This window comes from Argiope bruennichi, chromosome 8 (genome assembly GCF_947563725.1).
Source record: "Argiope bruennichi chromosome 8, qqArgBrue1.1, whole genome shotgun sequence".
NCBI classification, from domain to species: Eukaryota; Metazoa; Arthropoda; class Arachnida; order Araneae; family Araneidae; genus Argiope; species Argiope bruennichi.
In genome coordinates, this window is record NC_079158.1 from 114159264 (window position 1) to 114181626 (window position 22363).

Sequence of the window (22363 nt, forward strand, 5' to 3'; positions counted from 1 at the left end):
AAAAACATTAACATTTAAACTAATTAGTTTAAAAAGTTGAATATGAAATATTAAAAGTTAAGTTTAAAACAACTGGCTACTATTTAAATAATTATATTATATTGTACACACACAAATATATATATATATATATTACCAATGTACAAAATTATATGAAGAATTCAAATATAACATTTATTTGAATGCATTAAAAATCAATACCTCTCTAAAATTTAAAACATAAAAGTTATTTCTTCCATAAGTTAAAAGCAGCCATATCCTTAAAGCTAAAATTGGATCAATTACTTGTATGCATATTAGATAAGAACACACACACACACATACATATTAAGAGCTATTTAATAAAGCATAATTATATACAATATAGTTATGCTCAAATAGATAATGCAAAATTATTGATCGAAACCTCAGTTACTAAGAATCAAAATTCACACACACAAAAAATTACATAAAAAGAAGCATGCTAATATGCAATACATTAGTAAATGCTAAATTATAAAACACAGCTAATTTTTTTTAAAAAAATTACAATAGAAAAAGAAATATATTAAGGGCCACTTTTAAAATTAATCTGAATCTCTGGCCTACGGATTCAAAATTATAGTTTACATTTAAATGTACAAGAAAAATTTATCAAATAAAAATAAAACACTGGTTTCAGAAACTGACAAGAACTCCGAAAAATGGAATATTTTAACACTCTTGTTGCTTAATTCTTTTATCAAAATAGGTTCAAAAATTGCAAAATGTTTTCTGCCAGATACCTTTGAGCTTTGAAAAGAGCATAAAAAATGCTGCAAAACATGCTTGTATATTTTGCAGAACCATAGATAACTAAAGCTATCTGTTAATCTAGATCTGAATGAAACCAGAGAAGACAAAATGGAAATCGTGAATGGGAAAAGAGCGGACTGCACAGCTAAATAAGACGGAAAAATACATCCCCATGGAAATTATGGATAACACAAATTTTGCTGCTTCTTCGTTGGTTGAGTTTTTTGTTTTCTGGCGCAAGAGCCATATCTGACCATTCTGCACTGCTTCTTTGTTGCCCGTGGAAATCACAGGATACGCAAGTGAGAGGATTAAGCATGTTATTTATATTTAGTAGAAATTAAAATCTACAAAACGGCTACATATACAGAATATATTGTCTATTAATAAGCTCAACAAGATATGATTATTTCTTTTTCCAGTAATATGTTTTATTTATTAAGAAGTAAAAGTACCTGATCAAAGAGCTGTTTGCCAGTGGTGTTGGGCTGGATGGCAAATTCCAGCTCAGCATCCATTGTAATAACACGCACATTTACCTGCAGTGAAAACAAACATTTGAATACAAAAATCTCAGCTCAAACAGCCTATTAACAATCACATTACAATAACCAATACTAAATATTTACACAAAAGGAAAGAGTAAGTTACTATATCCAATATATTTGTTACAATATTCAACAAAATATTGTTAACATTTCAACACTACATTTATTGCTACATTTTTAATGATTATAAAATGTAAAGAAAAAATCGATTTTCTGAAATCTTCTCATTTTAAATTGTCACACTCTTGGGTCCCTTTCTTTTATAAAAATTATATTTTCCAATGACTTAAAAAGGAAGAAAAACACTTTTCAGTCCTCTAACGTTACATTAGATAGGATGTTTAGAGATTCATCTATCCTAAATCACAAGTGAAATATATTTAACAGTAATATTGGTTTCGAGATAATCAAAATAATAATTAGGACTTTACAGGTAATTTAAACATTTAATTCATAAACTCAAAAATTAACAAGGGCTAAACATTCAAGATGCTAATTCTAGCCGAAACAAAGAAAATTACATTTTATTTAATAGAAAATATTTCTTGCTCAAAAATGCAATTAATAAAATATAACAAAATTTCAAGATTCTCTGTAAAAAATTTATCAGTATATAATCTAGATGTATTCCAGCAAAGAATTCCTCTCTATCTCCATTCTGAATTCTCTGCAGTCATTTAGCTACTAATGTTAATGAACTCAATATTATCTCATCAATAAGCATTTTCTAAGAATATTGAAGGGATGATAACCTTTTTTTTTTTTTTATAATTTACCAACATTTCTAAGCAGATTTGCGAGAATAAGCAAGAATTCTCATATCTTTTTTTCCCTCCTTGTTCCTCTTGCTCTATGCAATTTTTCAATTCCTTCTTTTCTGTCATTTCTATTTTTATACCATACTTTAATTCCATCTTTTATCTTAAAAAGTGTAGAATTTATATATATTTGATTTATTGCTCGAGTCTCCTCGGGATTTGATTAAAGATAAAGATCGCTATTCAATTTTCCCATTTTTTTTTTTTTTTTTAATCTTTCATTGCTTGATTCTTTATCAATTGAACCTTTAGCTAATAGCCTTTTCTTACTGTGTTGTCAATAACTGCACAAATACCAAAAACTTTCACGCCTTATTAATTGTATATGATAGGCACTAAACTCCTTTTTATTAACTGTGAAAAACTCAAAATCCTGAAAATAAAATTGTAAATATGTAATTTTAAATTTATTTTTTACAACATATTAAAAAATTACCCAGGAACTAAAAACATTTAGACGACTACAAGTTTAATAAGTATACAACAATGATTTCTTGCTCTAAGAAGTCATTGTTGTATACTTATTAAATACTCGATACTTTAAGAATACTTTTGTACGATAAAAATACTTTTAATACTTTTTAAGAATATGATACTTTTTGTGCTCGATAGTTTAAGAAATAAACAATACAATTTTTAAATGTGTAAAATTACATTCATAATATGGCACATTACCAATAAATAATCTCTTAAAATATGCAATACAAATTTTCATACAGAAAAATATATATTCAAATGTAAAGTGCATAAGAACAAATTTAAACAATTAATTCTTATAAAAAATTGTAATCAAAAGCTTTGTTTTTACATATTTAAATAGTATTTTATTATTTACTATAGAATATTTCAAAGAAAAATTTTTTCTGGATCTTCTAATTTTTTTTTTTTTAAGTGACCTTATCATTAAAGACAAGTGTTTATATTTGCTAAATTTATCAAAACCTTAATTCGCAATTTTAATAAGTGTTTTAACTTACCGGTTTAGGCATTTTTGCTGTTTTATTCTTCAATAGCCTACAGAGAAAAAAACATTTATTAGTAAAAGAAAAATGGATTTGAAGACATAAATGACATAATACAAGGATTTCAGAAAATCCTGAAGATTTATCAATGGCAGAAATTTCATTCAGATTCTTCTTCTCTCTTATCTGTTTTTACAACTAGTTCATCAGCACTCAAATGACGTGACTATGTTATCAGCAATGCATACTCCAGTAGTGCACAAAAAATGTCTAGACAACCATATATTTGTCATACCTTTTTATAACAGAGATAATGTACTAGAGATTAAATTTAACCTAGAAAATCAAGAATTTTCTAAATTTGTTCAAAGCTCAAAAACTTGCTAAAACAGTTTCAATAAGGATATTCATATATCTAACTTATTTAATATAATTCTATAGGTTGTATTTATATCTTATAGTATTTAAACATTATTCAGGAGTTTCATTCTGAATCAATATATACAATATCTCCAGCTTCCTTAAAAATTAATCTAGCTGACAGACAGCAAAGATCAACAGTATGAAAGATAATTTTATAAAAATTAATTGAAAGTAAAATTACCTGATCTTTAAGATTGAAATATTGCATATCAATTATATGAAAATGCATCATTATATAAGAACCTTAACACATCCCTTAACCTTTCAATTGACTGATGGTAGAAAGTCATCACAATGAGTTTCTCCAATAATGACTAGAATATAAAAAGACGTTCTTTCTACATTCAAACGTCAATATTTTAGGGAAATTCAGGAGCTGGACTGTTGTCAGTCAATGAGTTTATTACATTCTATAAACAGTACAAGCAAAAATAGTCATCTAACTTAAATTGTTACAAAATTTATTACACAATAGCCATTATTTGGTTGTGCTGAATGAATGAATGGTACTTGCCAATTGGCAAGAAAAAATTTCGCCAATTTGCCGATAGCATGCGATTTCATGTTTATAATTTTTTATAATAAATAATAATGCACTTGAATATAATTTTATAATTTGCAGAAATTTTTTCTTTGCACTTTTTGGTCACCGTTAAAACCAAGTTGTATCGAATAAATTAATGAAATTGAAGAATATGGTAAATAAATCATTAAAATAGCAAGTCAATGCAAAAGTTTTTAGTTCAACATGTCTCTCAAGAAAAGTTTTAAAAAAAAAAAAAAAAAAGGAAAAGTTGAGAAGTTATTTTTTGAATTTCGATCCAATGATTTTTAAAAATTCGAAAAATATAAACATAAAATGTCATCTAATCAGTATGTAGGCAAATGTAGTTAAAAATATACAAATACTAGATTGTAAAACAAATATTCAATAATGATATGTTTCACTGACAAAGCACATATGAAAGAGATTAAGCAAAACTCAGAAAAAGAATAAAATTTTACATCCTTACAGAAAACATTATAATAAAGTCAAAGTAGAACCTTTACAGATACCTTTTGAAATATTTGCACCTTTTAAAAATAAACAATATTTAATATACATAGTTAAATTATATTGCTTCATAAAAAAAAAATTTCAAAAAAATAGCTTAAATATGAAAGTACTATTAATTTTAAAAATTTATATCGTAAAATTATGCTTCAAATCATTAATTTTTTCAATTAGAATACTGAATATAAACTGAAAAAATCATGTTTCATTAATATTAAAATATTTACAAAAGGACATTGCTTTGATTATATAGAAAGTAAGCATTTCAAAAAAAGCAAACAAAAAATAATAACTAGATATCGTAAAAATAAAAGGCCTATTAAGATAATATTGAAGATTGGCCAATTTCAATAACCCAAACCTGAAATCTCCAATTAGCCATATTATTTCCCCATTTTTTTTTAACTCAGCTGAAACTTTGAACTGCCAATCCCTTTAATAATCGAAAGATTTTAAAGTAAACTAATAATATTTTCATTTGCAACTAATGCACGAAAATGCAAGTAGAATTTTAAAAAAGCACATATAAATGTTCTAGTTTGTTCTGAAGTTAAATATGCAAAACTAAATTCAATTACTTTGAGGGCTTAAAATCATTCATATTTGAATATTTTATTAAAATTTGATACAAAAATATTTCAGATATCAATTTCAGTTACATATTAAAATGTTAAAGAAAAATAATTATTTATTCAAAATAATCTGGCTGTTTATAAAATTGAAGCATTTTAGAAGGAACACAAATCTTCAAGTAACGCATACTAAAATCAATAATCCCAGATGAAAAAAATACGCTGATGCATACATATAGGTAATTTAAAGTCTAATAAAAAGCTAATAGCCAACATGAAATTATGTTAAAAATATAGTGCAATATTTTCTAACGAAACATTTAAATAGGCACTTGGTATTAAATGCACGACACTAATATACATTAGCAGTAATAACAGCTTATGGCAAACATGTGTTATGGAAGTCTATGAACTGGAGTTATTTGACAATTAATCGGTATCAATACATTAATATATTAGTATCAACAAATAAAAAGTATGCCACAATGTTTTACTAAATTTAAGTATCAAGATTGCAAACAAGTGGAATTTCAATTAAAAAAAAGCTAAACATGCAAGTCGGAATTTAATATTAGATAAATGACACTTAATTTTCATGCAAAGTAGATTATATTTCTATCAGAAATCAAAAATAGAATATATATAAGAACTGTATAAATTTTTTTAAAAATTTCATATAAAAGTTTAGGTGCCAATGAAATACAATAAAAATAGATCCGTCGCTTAAAATTATGCAATTTTAGACCTTCATAAAAACAGCAACAAAATTATGTTATTGACATCTAGAAAACACTGAAAAGGTAATTTTATTGCAATAAAAATATGCATTAAAATGTTACATATTTGAATTTAAAAAATTAACTAAAATCTAAAAGCAATCATAGTGAAAGATAAAACTAAGAATTTTTTTTGTGTCAACAACTTGACATTTAAAACATCAAATACTTTCACGGAAAAAATTACTTTTGGACTTAAAATTTTCCAAGAATACCTATGCTACAGATTGCAGAAAACAGGTAAACACTTTCTGAAATCATATATATAATTCTCGTATTACTAACAGTGTAAAGTTTTCAAAGAATTATATAATTCATAGAAACGACAATTTCAATAATTACTTTCAAGTAATATAAAAATTTCAGCATCACGTGATTACTTAGATTTGTCTGCAATTCATTACAAAATAAACTTTTCATTTGGCAATCCACATTCTAGCAACAACCGCCGGAAAAAAATATTACACAATCACAAGAAATGAGAGTATACATAGAAAAAAAAATGCTTTTTAACTACGCCGATTATGAAGCAAAATAATTATCACAAAAACAAGAAGTAGAGACATTCGCAAGGTATCTACGCAAATCAAAACAAAAACTAAACTACGAAAAAAATGAAAACGAACATTTAAAATGTGGGGATTATGCTTGAACTTGACAGACATATACAACAGTTACACAATTTCAACAGAAAAAAAATCCTAAATTAAAAGGTATGTCTACAAAAATTTAATACGAAAATATTGTAATTAATTACATTAAGACAAACGCCCATACAAGAACAAGAAGCCATCTCTAAAGGCTTACCTACAAGGGCGGCGCTCAGTGCACGTAGGATAAATCGCTTAAAATAGGCCAACAGAAATTAAATAGCTCTTCCTATGAGGCTTTAAAATCACATATATTCTTCAGATAATTCAATCTTATGAATCTGCATGTTTTTATCGTAAAAAAAGAATGAAAAGCCCCGTGTTTTTTTCTCCAATTTGAAGGTTGACTCACACCGACTACAACTATACATCCGGCATAATTTTGCGATGTTCAGCATGTTCATAATACTCATTGAAAAGTTATAAATTCAACATTCTGTTTTTCTGATAATAGTGCTATAGATAAATTACAAGTAATAAATATAATCTTACCTTTAATGAGAAAAATACAGAACGTCGTATAAATCGTGGACGAAACCGCCACACGCCACTCAAAATGGCCGTTTGTAACTTTAACATCGAAATATGAAAGCAAGTTTTGACGTGATGCCATTACTAAGTTCTAATATAATCATTTTTCATTGACACCTAATGCGACCGACGTTCCAAGTAAAATTTTTTGAAAATTTAACACGGTGTTTCTTGAAAAAAATTGAAATCTTTTAGTAAATTTCCATTAGCGGATAAAAAAAAACTCTTGCAATAATATTATTTCGAAATAGATTTTTTGAAAAATACGATATCAAATAAAACTGACTGAAAATGCTGAGAAGTTTTCTGAAAATAAAACTTTTTCATAATGCGCAACCGTAAAATGAATTTTTTTTATTGAAGATTTTAGATGATATCTAGTTATCTAGAAATAGCAATATCCTGTATCATTCTGATTAAATATAACCTTTTATTCATAAAAAGGTTATAAAATTAAGCTCTTGTATATTTTATTACAATTTTGGGGGATCAAATAATATTATAAATCACTAATAAGATAAATAATTTGCAATAAAATGTTATAGTACCAATTTTTTTTTACTAGCACAATATCTTTATCCAAGCATGTAACAATGTATTAAAAGTTTGCATAACATTAGATTCGTCCTGAAGAAAAATCTTCTACCATCAAAAATTTTTCAACTACTCTTTATTCCGTCTTCTGATATAAAAAGCAATTAAACATTAATGAATATCAATAAATTATTACATATTTTTAGAATTTGTCAGATACGTTTTGACTCTCTTTTTTTCAGTTGAAAACAAAGCAATGGAAATCTTATAAATAATAACAACTTACAATAAACCAATCTTCTTTTTACCCGAAAAACAGTTTTTCCTAAGCATTATCTACAAATTGTTCATTGTTTATTTACGTTTTTGATATTTATTAATTCTGACAATCTAGTATTAGGGAGGGCAGCCTTTGCTGCAATAAAAATAATTTATACATTTCATAATAAATAATAATAAATAATCTAATCTGCATTCTTTCGTAGTTTTCATAATGAAACTTTATTTTTACAAATGGATACTCTAAAATCTGTTTGACTGTTCTTGACACCAGAAATGAATTTTTAGAATATCTATTGGAAGAGAACAGATTACTGAAACATAAACCGTGAACAGGGCCGCCGCGTGAGGGTGGCAAAATTGTTCACCACACAAGGGCGCCTGGGTCAGGTGGCGCCAAAATTTATAGTACTTATAGTATTTTAATTTAATGTTACTCAAATAAAAATTGTTAATTATACGCTTGCAATTTTAAAATCTAATTATTTGTAACAACAGGAATTGGGAATGTTTTGTATCGGCATATATTTATTCTTTATGTGCTGTGAAGCTGTTGTGGCTCAACGTCGTTGTTTAGTTTGCTTTTTTTAAATGATGGTGGCGGCGCCACCGTGCGTGCGTGCCCTTGAATTAACAGGGTACCCTTATTTTTAATAATGTACGTAGTCGCTGCTCATAAAGTGAGTACACTATATTCCTAATTTAAAAAACTGGAGTGACAATGAAATTTTAAAACATTGGAAAGAATTAGAACAAAAATTAAGGGATACTAAAATTGTTAATGAAAAGGACATTGATGGATTAAATTTTTTCTAAGAAATAAAATCTTTGCGATGTTTTACCAAAGAGGATATGTCACCTATTGATGTTTTAAATTATATTTAAGAAAACTTACCGATACATTTCAAAATATTGCAATAGCTTTACGGATTTCTTTAACCCGCCAGTTGCGGTGGCTACTGGAAAAGGAAGCTTTTCAAAACTTAAATTTATAAAAAAAACTACATACGATCTACCATGGCGCAGGAGAGATTATCGGGCTTGTCAATTATATCCATAGGGAGCGAAATTTAGAATAAATTAAATATAAAGGAATTGGATGCGAGCGTTTGTAGCTGCTAAAGCTAAGAGAATCAATATTTGAATATATTTTCTAATTTTTATATTTTACTTTAAAAATGTTTTATCATTGTCTTGTTTTTAAAATTTATGAAGTAATAAAAACAATAAGACAAACGTGTTTTAATATTGTAATTTTAAAGCTTTTCAGTTCGAAAGTCAAATTTTGAATACTATAAAAGAGTATTTCACATATAACTTGCAGCACTTTATAAGAGTGCAACAGAACAGAATTAAGGGGAGCCAAATTTCAGTTTGAACAAGGGGGCCTAATACCCATGCGGCGGCCCTGACCGTAAAAGAAACAATAGGGAGCAATCTCCGAAATAGCATGAAGCATTTTACAAAGCTGCAGAAAATTATTTTTTGTGGCAAATCTTTTAATTATATATCTAATTAAAAGCTTGGTACTTATTATCTTATTCTAATGGTAATAATTATATCCTTTTATTTCATATGTAGAAAGTAATATTGCCTGTCAGATGAGGTTATAAGATTAGTATGGAACACAATATAAATAATTTAAATTTATTGCTACAATTACATAACAGAAAAACTGAAACAAATGATTAAATTAAAAAAATAGCCCAATTTTTTTGTTATTTTACTCATTTTATTGCCCCGAGAAAAACTATAATATGAAAAAGACGGTTTTGATATCCATCATATCTATTAATGAATCTCTCTTGCAGATGATGGTGCTTACTGTAATATGAACTTTTTTCACGCTTGTGTTGTAACTGAAATTTGTTCATTCTGCATATAATAATGCTTGGATATGAAAAACTTTATGTGTTAATTGTATTTAATATCCGTGCATAGAAATATAAAACGTAAGGTTTCCGATAATAAGAGCTAGATGGATTTGACCGAAATCCATCTAGCTCTATTCATTTGGTTAGTGGTTACTTTAATCCATTTTGATTTGTTAATTTTTACAAGGAACTTCTATTTCTTTTTAATCTTTGTTTATTTCTGAGTACTTCTAATATATTTCTGCATCTTCGATTTTTGTGCCTTTTCTTTTAAAAATTTTAATCATTTTAATTTATGAAAATAAATATATAGCTTCTTGTTTCAACAAAATACATTTCGTATGTGGAAAAAGTTTCTGAATTATTTTTCCATAATTAAGTTTGTCAAGTTTAAGGATTCATTTACGTTGTAATAAAAATTGTGCTTTTTTTTCTTGTATATATGACTTTAGATATGCTGTCATAGGTGAAAACGAAGCATATGTGTTTTGTGAAAGTAGCTAATGACTTTACCAACATGTATTTGATGTCTTTACTGTTTTCTCTGATTTACCAAATTTTTTATCATCTCATTTTAATTTTAGCAACTTTAACTTCGTAATAAATAGATTTAATTTACTTCGTCATCTTATAATGCGATGCGGCGATGTTAATAATTCGGTGCAATAATTACGTCTAAATTGAATTAAATTTTGAAATTTAATTTAATTTTGAAAAGAGACCATCTCTAATCAATGCGGGGAAAAAAAACAGGATCATTGGGAAAAATATATTTTCTGGTCGTCTTGTAGCCCCATAAATAATTTTAAAGGCATTTTTACATCATATGTAATCCTCTTTAGTGATAGAAGATTAATGGTTTAAATTTTCTGAAAATATTATGGAAAGAATTTTCCTTCTCCTGTAAACTTTGTAAAAATAAAATCGGTCCCTTTTTGAAATGGCCAATTCAATCAAAATTGCATACAGTGTCTCCATTTAATGTAGATGGCAATGAATACATGTAAAGAAATTTTTGCAAATAACGTCTTTTCGGAAGTTTCAAAAATTTTTTAACAACTTATGTATAATCTTTAGAAAAGCTTTTATTTCTATTGATGGATTCGAACTAACATTTGATAATTATATTAAATTTTTATTTTAAAGCCGAGTGCTGAATAATACCCATCTAGATCACAGTAACTTTTCAGCTATTTTGTTTACAAGTAGATATAATTACAATGCTTTTCTCCTCCCAAATGTGGAAATTTATAAAAATTCTTGAGATAGAATTCTTTTACTGTTAAATAGTTGAAAAAAAGTAATCGAAAATGAGAAACTTCTGTGTGTTTTCCTTATCACCATTTACTGCTACGAAACCCATATTCTGCTCAATCGGTCTGTCTCAAGCTGTTTCATACTCCATCAAGATATACAGATAATAATAAATAGAAATGCACACTCTATACATGAGTATCTCAAAAGAGATACAGGCAGTCTAGGGAAAAATACAAGAGAATCTCCTATTTGAAAAGTATCTCAAATATGGTTACATTCCTTTGCCTATAGGAATGCCTTCGATAATTCGTATCGAAGAAAACAAAAACAAAAATAAATTCAACGAAATAATTATTTTATTCTCTCTAATCCTTTCTATTGTTTTCTTATTATCGTCTATCTTATATAGATGGAAATACTGATACTTATTATTTCCAAAAAATTTTAAGATGGAATGACTATTGGAGCGAATTTTCACCAATTTTTATTAATGCGAAGGCTTGCAAAAGGTCTTTATCAGGAGGTGTAGTATTTTTCTTAAAAAATAACTCAAGAAGTTATTTATGGAAAAATAATTATGCCGCATTTCCATTCATAAGAATTTTAACATATTTTCATACTAAAAAAAATTACAAAAAATGGCACATGTCGGAAGGTTTTGCGCTGTTGAGTGGGGGAAAAATATTTTCGTCGGAACAAATAAATACCAATGAAGAATCCCTAGAAGAATGGGAAAGAAATAGTGAATTTCAATGACTTTCATAACCTCTTATTAGTGATTGATCCTTGAGTACTAACATTATTAAAATTTTGATAATGGTAGTACTTGCTGACATTTTTATAATTTCAAATAAATTATTTTGCAAAATTTTGTTGAAAGCAACCCATCTGTTGTCAGAATCACAATACAAATATATCTGCATCTGCACACTTAGCATCTAATTTTATGTTGTCTTGCAATATACAGTAAGGCAGATCTTTTTACTTCACATAAAATACGCAATAGATTGTTGTTGTTGTCTTGTCCAGTAGCGCAATAGGATTAGATCTGTCCAAAAGTGTCTAAAATGGCTTTGGCCACATGAATAACCTCAGCATCATCAATACCCTTGGGGGAGCCTGTAACTCTAGAGGGCGCGTCCCCAGGTGGCGGATTGGGGAATGCCTCCATTAGTTTTTCCTTTGGGTGGTAGAAGGGAAATAAAATACCTTCCGCTGACCAACAGGTAGAAGTTCAACCTCCCCGGAGGCTCTGGCAACCCCTTCTTCCATGGGTGGTACGCAATAGATTAAAGAATTAAATTGAATACACATTCGATGAGGGTGTAGAATGTAAAAATAAGATGACTCCATTGGAATATTCAGAGTCCCCCACCCCCATATTTTTGATAAATGTGTTTTAACCGTAATCTGATTAACTACTGAGTGCAATAATTTTTTAATTAAATCCCCGGGTTTGATATCTGTGTTAGGTTTGATGAGATTGATTAGCTCAAAATACATTTGCTGATGACAACAGTCTGACGAGCCTGCACCTCCTAATTTTTGTATTTTAAAGGTTTTTTTTATGTGTCACTTATAGAGTATGATGACGATTCTATTGTTGATTCATATATATAACAAATATTATAATATATATAAAAAAATTTGTTTAATTATTTATATTATAATTGTTATAGTTAATAGACTTCTGTATGAGATCCTTTGATTGTCTATATATCCAAACGATGCTCAATTTTACGTTCTGCGTTTACATATGCTTGAAGAATTATAGATATAATAGTAGCTGCGATGGACTTCTGTAAGACCTGAAAATTACTGCAAAGCACCTGAAACATGCAATTTTTCCATAACCTTACATAAAAAAAAACTTAAGTAATTTAATTGTGAAAATCACATAAAATGGCTGCTAAGTAAATTTTTCTCATTAAATCATCATCAGGTGAAATATAACGCCATCTGTCGGATTCTGAAAATGAGACGGTAGAGAAACAAAACTCTGTGAGGCTTGCTAGTAATATGTAGCATCAAAGAAGCACCAATTTCTTAATTACTCTTATACATAATTTTATAATGTACTTAAGAATTGCCGATGCACTCCAAATAATTTTAAGACGAAAGGGTTGCAAGAAGAATTTTTGTTATTAGATTAATCAAGGAAACTTCAAAATTGATATTGAAATAAATATGCAGAAAGTGCTTTTGTTCTTAGTACAATTATGTCCAAGAAGGCACATACACCATTTACAAAATATCAAATAATGAAAAAAATTGTATTTAGTAAGCAAACCACAACATAAATTTATCTCCATTTATCTCCAAAACCTTTTACAAACTACGAAAACTCATTTAAATATGAAAGTTGCAGAAATAAAAAATATATATAAAAAATGTATTCAAAAAGACCACATCTTATTACATAAGGCATTTAGAAAGAAAATGAAAATTTAAAAAATGTAAATGTGAAAAAGATTTTATAAAAAAGACGGAAAGCGAACAAAAAAAAAAAAAATCCCTCGGCATTTTCAGCAATTAACACGAATTGTCATACGTCATCTTAGTTATGGCAAAATGTTTTACGTCAAATTTGCCAAAACTTTTTACTCATGCAAAATACTTGTATAGGTTAAACAAATCTTCTCTCAAATTGTTTTATGGTGAAATTCTATAAGATGTTAGTAGTTTCAGTTGCAATATTAAAATTTCGCATAATTTATAGTACATAAATTTTGATACATGATATTTGATATGGTAGTCCCGAATTTACTGCTGTCTCATTTTCTCTCTTCCAATGCATGAAATTTTCGCTACAACAATTTTTGCAATATTATGTTCGACAAATCGCTTACTCTACTCTTTTAATCACCAATGAAATTTCTATTGGCAATATTCAAAAAAACCCAAAAGTAGATCGTTTTTCCGTTATTATATTTTATAGTTTAACTATTAACCTCATATTCAGATTTTTTTAAACTTTTCAATCGAAATTTAAATAGTAGCGTGGCACTAGAATTTTTTATTTTCTTAATTTTCAAAATATATAAATTTTCTTTCGATTGCTAAAGAAATCACCATTTCATTTTAGCATACAATTGGAATATTAAACAATGATTAATAAACTTATATTTAACTAAAAAAAATTTGCTAAAATTATATTGATAATGTTATATAAAAATTATTCCTTCTAGATTTTGCTTTCCATTATTATACAAGATAAATTTTTGTGATTCTACTATTATTATTGATATTAATTCATTCTTTTTCGGAGTGAAAAAATTGCAATCTCATATTTATTCGAAAATCATCCGATAAATTTAAAATGAAGTGTTAATCAATTATAAATATATCTGCCTCCAATTTAAAATTTTTGGAATCAATTACATAATGATTTGCTAAATAAAAAAAAAATTGCTTGTCATTATTACAAAATATGATACAAGAATGCATGATAAAAAGTCCTTGTTATTACAATATTATTTCGAATTTTAATTACTAATTACCCGAAGATAAAAAAAATGTCTCTCTCATTTTTGTCTGAAAATTAGTAGACAAATTTAAAAATGAACAATATGATATATCGATATACGATAAAAAAATTATATCGGATTCAAATACTTATGCAGCAAATTGCATTAAAAATCTGCCAAATAATAATAAAAAAATATTTTAAAAAATTCATATTACTATTAAAAAATTCGATATAAGAAGGCGAGGTGAAAAGTTTTTTTTTTTTAATATTATTTTGTATATTTATACAAATTATAAAAGCAATATTCGTCTACGAGTGAATACTTAAATTTTGTACTGCATTCTCACGTTCCAAAGTTCTGTAAAACGAACAAAAAAAACAGAAGACCCAAGGGAGCGTTTGATTTTAATTATCAAACCATCTAACCTTGACGAAAGCGTTATGTTCTGACGCTATCAGTGAAAGGGACGCAGCAAAGCAGAACGAAGCCGGTGCGCGAATTTATATGAGTTCCATCTTTTTCTGACGGCAAGGTAAGGCTCCAAAATTCGAATGATGAAGCAAAAACTGTCTGATAGTGTATTGGCGCAGAAAGCATGGAATGGAACATGTTTTAAAAGCGAAACACAAAATTTTAGAATGTGAATCCTTTTTATTCGAATAAAAATTGATCTTTGGTAAGAGCAATACTCAGACAGATGTTATAAAACATCTGCTAATGCTACATTAAAGGCAGAATGACAATCATATCTAACAATTAATGGTCCAGACGATTAAGATAATAGCACCAGGAAGCTATCTAACATAAATGGAAGAACATTAAATATGAAATTTGAGTGGCATCAATATTTCGCAAGTATTTCACTTCACATTTCGTAAATATTTCATCACTGAACACCATTTCAGTTTAAGTGTTGAAATCGATATAACAATTTTGTTGGTACTCGCACTTAACACATTTATTTCTCTTTGATTTGATTTCTTCTAAAATTCGAGGGATTGCTTCCATCTGATGTCAAAAGTCCTGTATACAGGAAAATTAAAATTAATTTTTGCTCAGAGAACTATAGAGCGAAATAATGATTATAAAGATATCACATCTGTGCCATACGCATTTAAATATATGGGGGAAAAAAGTGACGAAAAAAAAAAGGAGTTAAAAAAATTGAAAGAAACGTTTTTAATCTTAAAACTTTTAATTTTGTCTTATCTTATATGTCATCATGTCATCCCTCTAGAGAATACCACAAATATAGTTTTCAATAATGAAATAATAATAGATCCGTGTTGCTTGAGATGTACAGAAATATGATGCTACTTTGTCAACGAGGCTTTAATCGCATCATTCGTTTTCCATTAAAATTATTTGATGTTCTTTTGCCATACGTTTCTAATCACTTCTTTGCTTTGGATAGGTATATTTTAAATTTAAACATCCATTGTTCCAGTCAACTTGGGAAAATATGACCTATAATTTATGTTTTTAAAAATATTTTTGTATTTTTCTGAAAATGAAGAATAGTCTGAATTTTTTTTTCTATATTTTGAAATAATATAAATTCTGTATGATTTTTTTCTGATACAAATCAATTTATCAAAAAATATCGAAGCACTCACACTTTGAAACCAGCAGAAATGGTCTCCCCAAAGCGTTCTCGCATACTCTTTAATAAAGATGTTATCTCAGAGTACGCCTTGCATAGCATTGGCTTACAATAGTTACGAAATATTAATCTTAGATGTGAATTTAGCATTTTTACTTAATCTATCGTGTTATCCTTGGCGAGTTATTTGGCGATTAATCCTTGGCTTGCGATTAACAGTATCCGAAAATCGGATTTGTGTTTTAAAAGCGTTTTTCCCAACCGACCTGAAATAAAACATTAATACAAAACTACACTTATAATCACAAAATCATATACCAAATTTGATATATTTAAGACATCGCAACTTTGAGTAATCGCATTTAATTATTTCTAAAAATACAGACCGACAAATGGTAAATGCCTCCTTGGATTTGGCTCAAACTTTGGCAGGTGTCTAGACTGTAGATATTTATTCTGTGTGTCGAATCTTGTCTATCTAGCTCTCTTCGTTTTGTCGTTATCGTATTAAATTATATTCGAACAGTCTCTGAGCAGATTTTTCTCAAAATTTGACAGAAATCTATAAATTTGTATAAACACCGAATACCAAATTTCAATCATCTAGCTCAAAGTGTTTTTGAGTTATTTTATCACAGACAGGCCAATGGACATTTTACAAAAATGTGTTTTTCGAAATCAGAGTGGTCTAAAACATTGCAATACGTCAAAATCTAGAATTCGATTACTATACTTTCTCTATACTACGTATACAAAAAAAGTTTTTAAAAAAATCACAAATAGAATTTTAAGAAGAAAAGCTACTTCGTGTGGCAATCGATTCTGTTTAACACGCTTAATAATCAAACTGGCTGTTCTACGTTTTCAAATTATTTTTTCAATTCACAACCGCAACTGCACCGATTGCAACATTTACTGTTATAAAACTGAGCGATTCGGAATAAGTGAAACATTTAAAGAGAACTATCATTCATTCAAACACATGCAAAGTATCACTTGTGAAGTAAATTTCATTTGAACGTCTCTTAAATACACGAAAACTGTGTAACCTACCGAAAATAACTGTTTTATTGACCATAATTCCAATGAAAAAATAATACATGTTATAAAAAAGAAAGGAAACAAAAAAGCAGAAAGTCATTAAATCTGAATACCCATTAAGAAAATAGGGCCGTAAGACTCATAAACAAACTGAAAGACATCATTTATTTTCATGCAGAATATTTAATGTGGGGTCCTTCATTTTGTTATTTATGCATTAAAATATCATTAAGAAAATAAAACGTTTTTTGTTTTTTTTAAATGCTAAGGTTACTATTTTTAACCCTTCTAATCTTCACCGCAGTTTATAAATACGTCCCAATAAAAATATTTCGGCTTGTTTTAAGCATTTACTCTCTATAAATCAAATGGACAAATTGCTCTTTAAAGAAAGTACATATTCTACTTTTATCACGATTTCCATCACGCTAGAGATTTTACTGTTACACATAAAATTCTACTTTGTGTTCATTTTATTCTTTTTCTAAAGATATATAATATTCAGATACATTCAACAATTCACACTCCAAAGTTTACGAATATGCTCAGAAAATTATGACTTATTCTGACAAAATTCGCTATTCGTTAAAATTTAATTAAAATAAATATTTGAAAATTTGATAATGGAGTCGTTTCAATATTTCATGATATTAGCTAACTGATATTCCCCGTTTCGCTTGAGATGAAAAAAAAAATGTTTTGATTTTATAATAAGGAAAAATTAACTATTTAATAAATTGTCAGTAAACTTCATGGCCATTCTTTATATTACAGAATGCGTGTTAAGTCAGAAGTATTTTTAACATAATACATATTTATAACAAACGTTAAAATTATTGAATACCAAAAGTTCTTTTTAAGAAGTTAAAAATATTCTCTCATGTGAATTATAATAATAAAAAAAATTCTTCTATCGTTTGCACTTAATTATAAAATCTGTTGCAGCGAAACGTATAAAATTTTATAACTTTTTGAATAATTACATACTATCCCAAACGATTTTTAAAAATTGTAAAAAGTTAATTTTTTATTAAGTAATTAGTAAATTTTAAAGACTGATATAAAATTCAATTAAATATTATGAGTGGCAACTAAATATGTGCTTACAGTATGGAATAAGAAGGCGGACATTTTAAATAATAAATTTGATTTCCATCTACCGTTAAAACAAGCTGTTATATTTTCATTCAGTTCAAGCTGTTATATGTTATATTTTCATTTAGTTAGAAAGTATAGGAATCTTCAAAACAATTTTCAATTTCAATTAAAAACAAATTTCAAAACAAATTTCAATTAAATAAACGTTTTTAATTATCAATAAGATAAAAGAAAACTTTTTTAAATATGTTTTTTTCAATGGCAATTTTATATCCAATTTACCAAGCAAGGTTGAGTTACATTGTTCACTTGCGCAGAAGAAATATAGTTTTGATTAATAAAAAATATTTATGCATTTAATTATTAAGAAACTTTTCATAAATATTGAAGCTACATAGTATTTGTGACGAAATTTGAAATTAAAAAATATTGTTTAGGATGGATTTCTCGTGTGCGCAATCAAAATTTAAATACTTTGGTTTCAGTTATGTAAGTTCTTAAAATGAGTGGCGTAAATTTAATTTTAGAATCTGTTGCGTAGAAGAAAAGAAAGAAACATCACACCACAGAGCACAGTCATTAGCGATTGTACAGAATTATCAGTAAAGTTAAATTAAAAAAACCTTTAAAATTAAAAACAGCCTTTTAAATTCAAAACAGAGTCTCGTGTAGCCGGGAGAAGTGTACTTTAAATATCAAATTTATAAAAGTTGCGTTTTCTTTCTGTCCTTTGCTCTCTCTTTTCAGAAAATTTTGTATTTGAAAAGTTTTTAAAAAACAATTTTTCCTATTCATTTGATTTAGAGAAAATTCTTACTGAAAACATTCTGTCATAGATGACCTTAATTCTAAGCTTATATTTTTCTTTCTATAATCTCTGTATAAATTCGTATCATTTACTTATCTTTTATGCAAGGAAAATTTTTATTGATTTTTAAACACTAATTTTTTTTAACTCGTATACAAAAAATTGAAGTGGCGAGTTCCTTTTGACAGTTAAAATGTTTTAGAAGCATGTTCCCTAAAAGTCAAATTAAATTATTAAGAAATATATTAGGCAGGGATGGCGAATCATTGACACGCGTGTCATTGATGGCACGCGACAAAATATTTTGGGCACGCCGCCGATCAAAACGGTTTTCATTTTAGTTCAAAATAACAAAGTTCACTATAAAGTATTACGAACAAACGCGAGTGTTCCCATTCCATTTTTTAAAAAACACGTATATTATTGTACGGTTGTTAAAAATTCGCTTGCTGAGAAAGAAATTGATTTGAAAAGAATTGTTTCAGTAACTGATGGGGCTTCAAACATGGTGGGAAAAAAGGAAAATATTTTCATTAGTTTATTTCAAACAGACGTCAGGCATTCCATTCTTGAATTCCACTGCATTTATTCACCAACAAGCCTTGTGTTCTAAGAGTGGCTTAACATTTCTTGATAATATAAAGGCGTTAGTCACAAAAATAGTCAACCTCATATCGTCGTAGGCTTTAAATAAGCGAAAGTAATAGTAATGGAATAGGTTTGAAGTAAGTGAAAAGACTTTAATTGAGGCTACGTGGATGAAGTCAACTCAGTGTATAATGGCTTACTAATGCATAATAATATTCACTGGAAACAAAAAGATTAACAAGCAATATAAGTAAAAATGCCAGTAACGAAATTATGGAAACAGGGAATTCGGTTCCAGACACATTTAACTGTTTTGAGAAGCTGGCTCATGCTATTTTAACCATATTTTCATCTACTTATGCCTGCGAATCATTATTGTCAGAGATAAGTATCATTAAAGACTCACTTAGAAACCTTTTGGTAGATGACACCAATTAAACATGCATTCTGCTAAAAGTAACATCTTACAATCCTAATATAGGTTATTTGTCATCTAATCTGCGAAAACAGAAGTCACACTAACGTTACTTTAATTTGAATTACTCGTATAACTAAAACCTTTACTTCTATACAGTGCAAAATGTATTTTTTTCGAAGTAAATAAAGAGTTTTGAGTTGTTTGTATTTAGTTTAATTATTTTCCCAATAATTACAAGTTAAAATTATTTGACGGCACGTCTATAACTCATTAAACATTTCTTCAGAAAAAATGGCACGTTGATCTATAAAAGTTCACCACTCCTGATATAAGGCATGGTATTTGAATAAACTTCCCTTTAATTGCAATAAACTATTTAAAATTTTATATATGGCATCACTAATGTTACATTTCGATGCTTGTAGATAATAGCAAAATATTCAAAGCAACTTCGTAAGAAAATTAAAAAAAAAATTGTTTTTATAAATTTATTTCTATTAATAGAGTGAAAAGCTGATTCTTTTGCTTTTCGTATTTTAAATGTTTTCACCTTTTTATTCTATGAGATTTATGAATCATCATTATCAATATTATAGAATTTTGAAATTAAGTTTCCCTTAAACTCATTCCCAGATGTTGTCACAAAGTCATTAATTAAAAAGTCATAAATTACTTATAAATTAATTATTTTAGTAGATTTCCTGATAATTAAGTTTAAAAAATGTGAAAATAATATTATTCTAAAACGTGAGGAAGTAAGTGAGAAGTCAATTACAAATTTCCATCTTTATAAACATGAAATTAAAGTCAAATTATATAGAAATTTTTATAACTATGTTCAATTTCAAATAATATTCTTAAAGAAAATATATCGCTTTATCAAATTAACTGATGCATTATCCTGAAATTGTTTCAAATTAATTCTTTTGCCATAAACTTCAGTTTCTAAAACTTTAGTTAAACAAAAACTAATGTAGCCTAAACGAAAGAGCAATTTTTAGTTTTTCGAAACTAATGTTGCCACAGAATTTTTAATTTATTTTCTTTTCTCAACATTTTCTGAATGCATACTATATATGGAATTAATATTCTTTAGATGATTTATTTCTAATTAAAATTTGTACTTGTATGAGCAAATAAATAAATAAAATAAAAATCCAATTACTTAATTTCTAATGCATACAACCATTTCCGAATTTAAAAGAAATTTAAGGAAATTCAACTATTTTTAGCGCTTTTTTTAAATCAACTTTTATTTAAAACAACTCATCAGAAAATTTTTAATAAAATGCACCATTAACAATATTTTTAAAAGAAAATTGTAAAACATGTAAAAATATAAAGAAATTTGACTTTTGATTCATTTTCCATAGGTACCAGCATATATTTGTAGAATTATTATTTTGATACAATTTTAGATGAAAATTTTGAATAATAAAATTATTAAAAGTCAGTGTAGAACTGAGGAAAAGTAATCATAGTATTTCGAAAAAAATTGCTGACATATTTATTGCGAATCAAAATACCTCAAAAATATGGAAATTTTCAAAGACTTCCCTGGTAGAACATCCTGTTGCACAATGTTATATTATATAATTCAATATTTAACAATATTATACAATATAGCAAAAATTCTTTAATGTTGTACAACATATACGTGCTACTTATTTCAAAATATTTTTGAAATTAATGGTGTTTTGATTTAAAATATTTCTGAAAACGAATTATAACCGAATTATATATGACGAATAATATCCTTTCAAGGGAAATTTTAATCAAACCATATATTTTTTTCTGCAAAATTATGTAAAAATTAATAAACGACACAGCATTTCAATTTGTGAAACATGAAGCAACAGCGTAATATTTGAGTCATAATAAAGTAAGTTTCCCACGTGTTCCGGAAATGACCGCCGTTATCTCTTGAACATTGTAGATACAGATGGAAACAATTAGATTGGACATAAAAGGCATTGTGTTGTCATGGTTCTTATTCATTCCTCTCGTTCGAAGCCGAACAAGAGAACAAAAATATAAAGTTCCCCTTCCTACTCGATCGATTTGCTTTCTGAGGGTTTCCCACTTATTCAGGTGTCATTCATTGATTATTTTTGAGAAGAAATGTACATTAAAACACTGAATCTTGATCTATCTCCTTGATTTAGACTAGATTATAATCGCATTTCCAAGTTGGTTTTTGACTTTAAAAAAATTGGATACCAAAGATATTACGACGATATCTAATGTATGATTCTTATTCATTTATTTGCCTGAATTCAATATTA

At 27.4% G+C, this 22363-nt stretch overlaps 1 protein-coding gene across 1 annotated transcript in view; it reads right to left on the reverse strand.

The window, feature by feature from the left end:
* Positions 1–7188, reverse strand: part of LOC129980950 (moesin/ezrin/radixin homolog 1-like) — a 28324-nt gene extending 21136 nt beyond the window's left edge. The window contains exons 1-3 of the mRNA XM_056091461.1: positions 7070–7188; positions 3118–3154; positions 1230–1313 (exon numbers count right to left, since the gene is read on the reverse strand). Coding sequence (XP_055947436.1) covers positions 1230–1313; positions 3118–3129 — 96 coding nt within the window. The 5' untranslated portion in view covers positions 3130–3154; positions 7070–7188. The remainder of the gene's footprint in view (positions 1–1229; positions 1314–3117; positions 3155–7069) is intronic.
* Positions 7189–22363: the final 15175 nt, after the last annotated feature.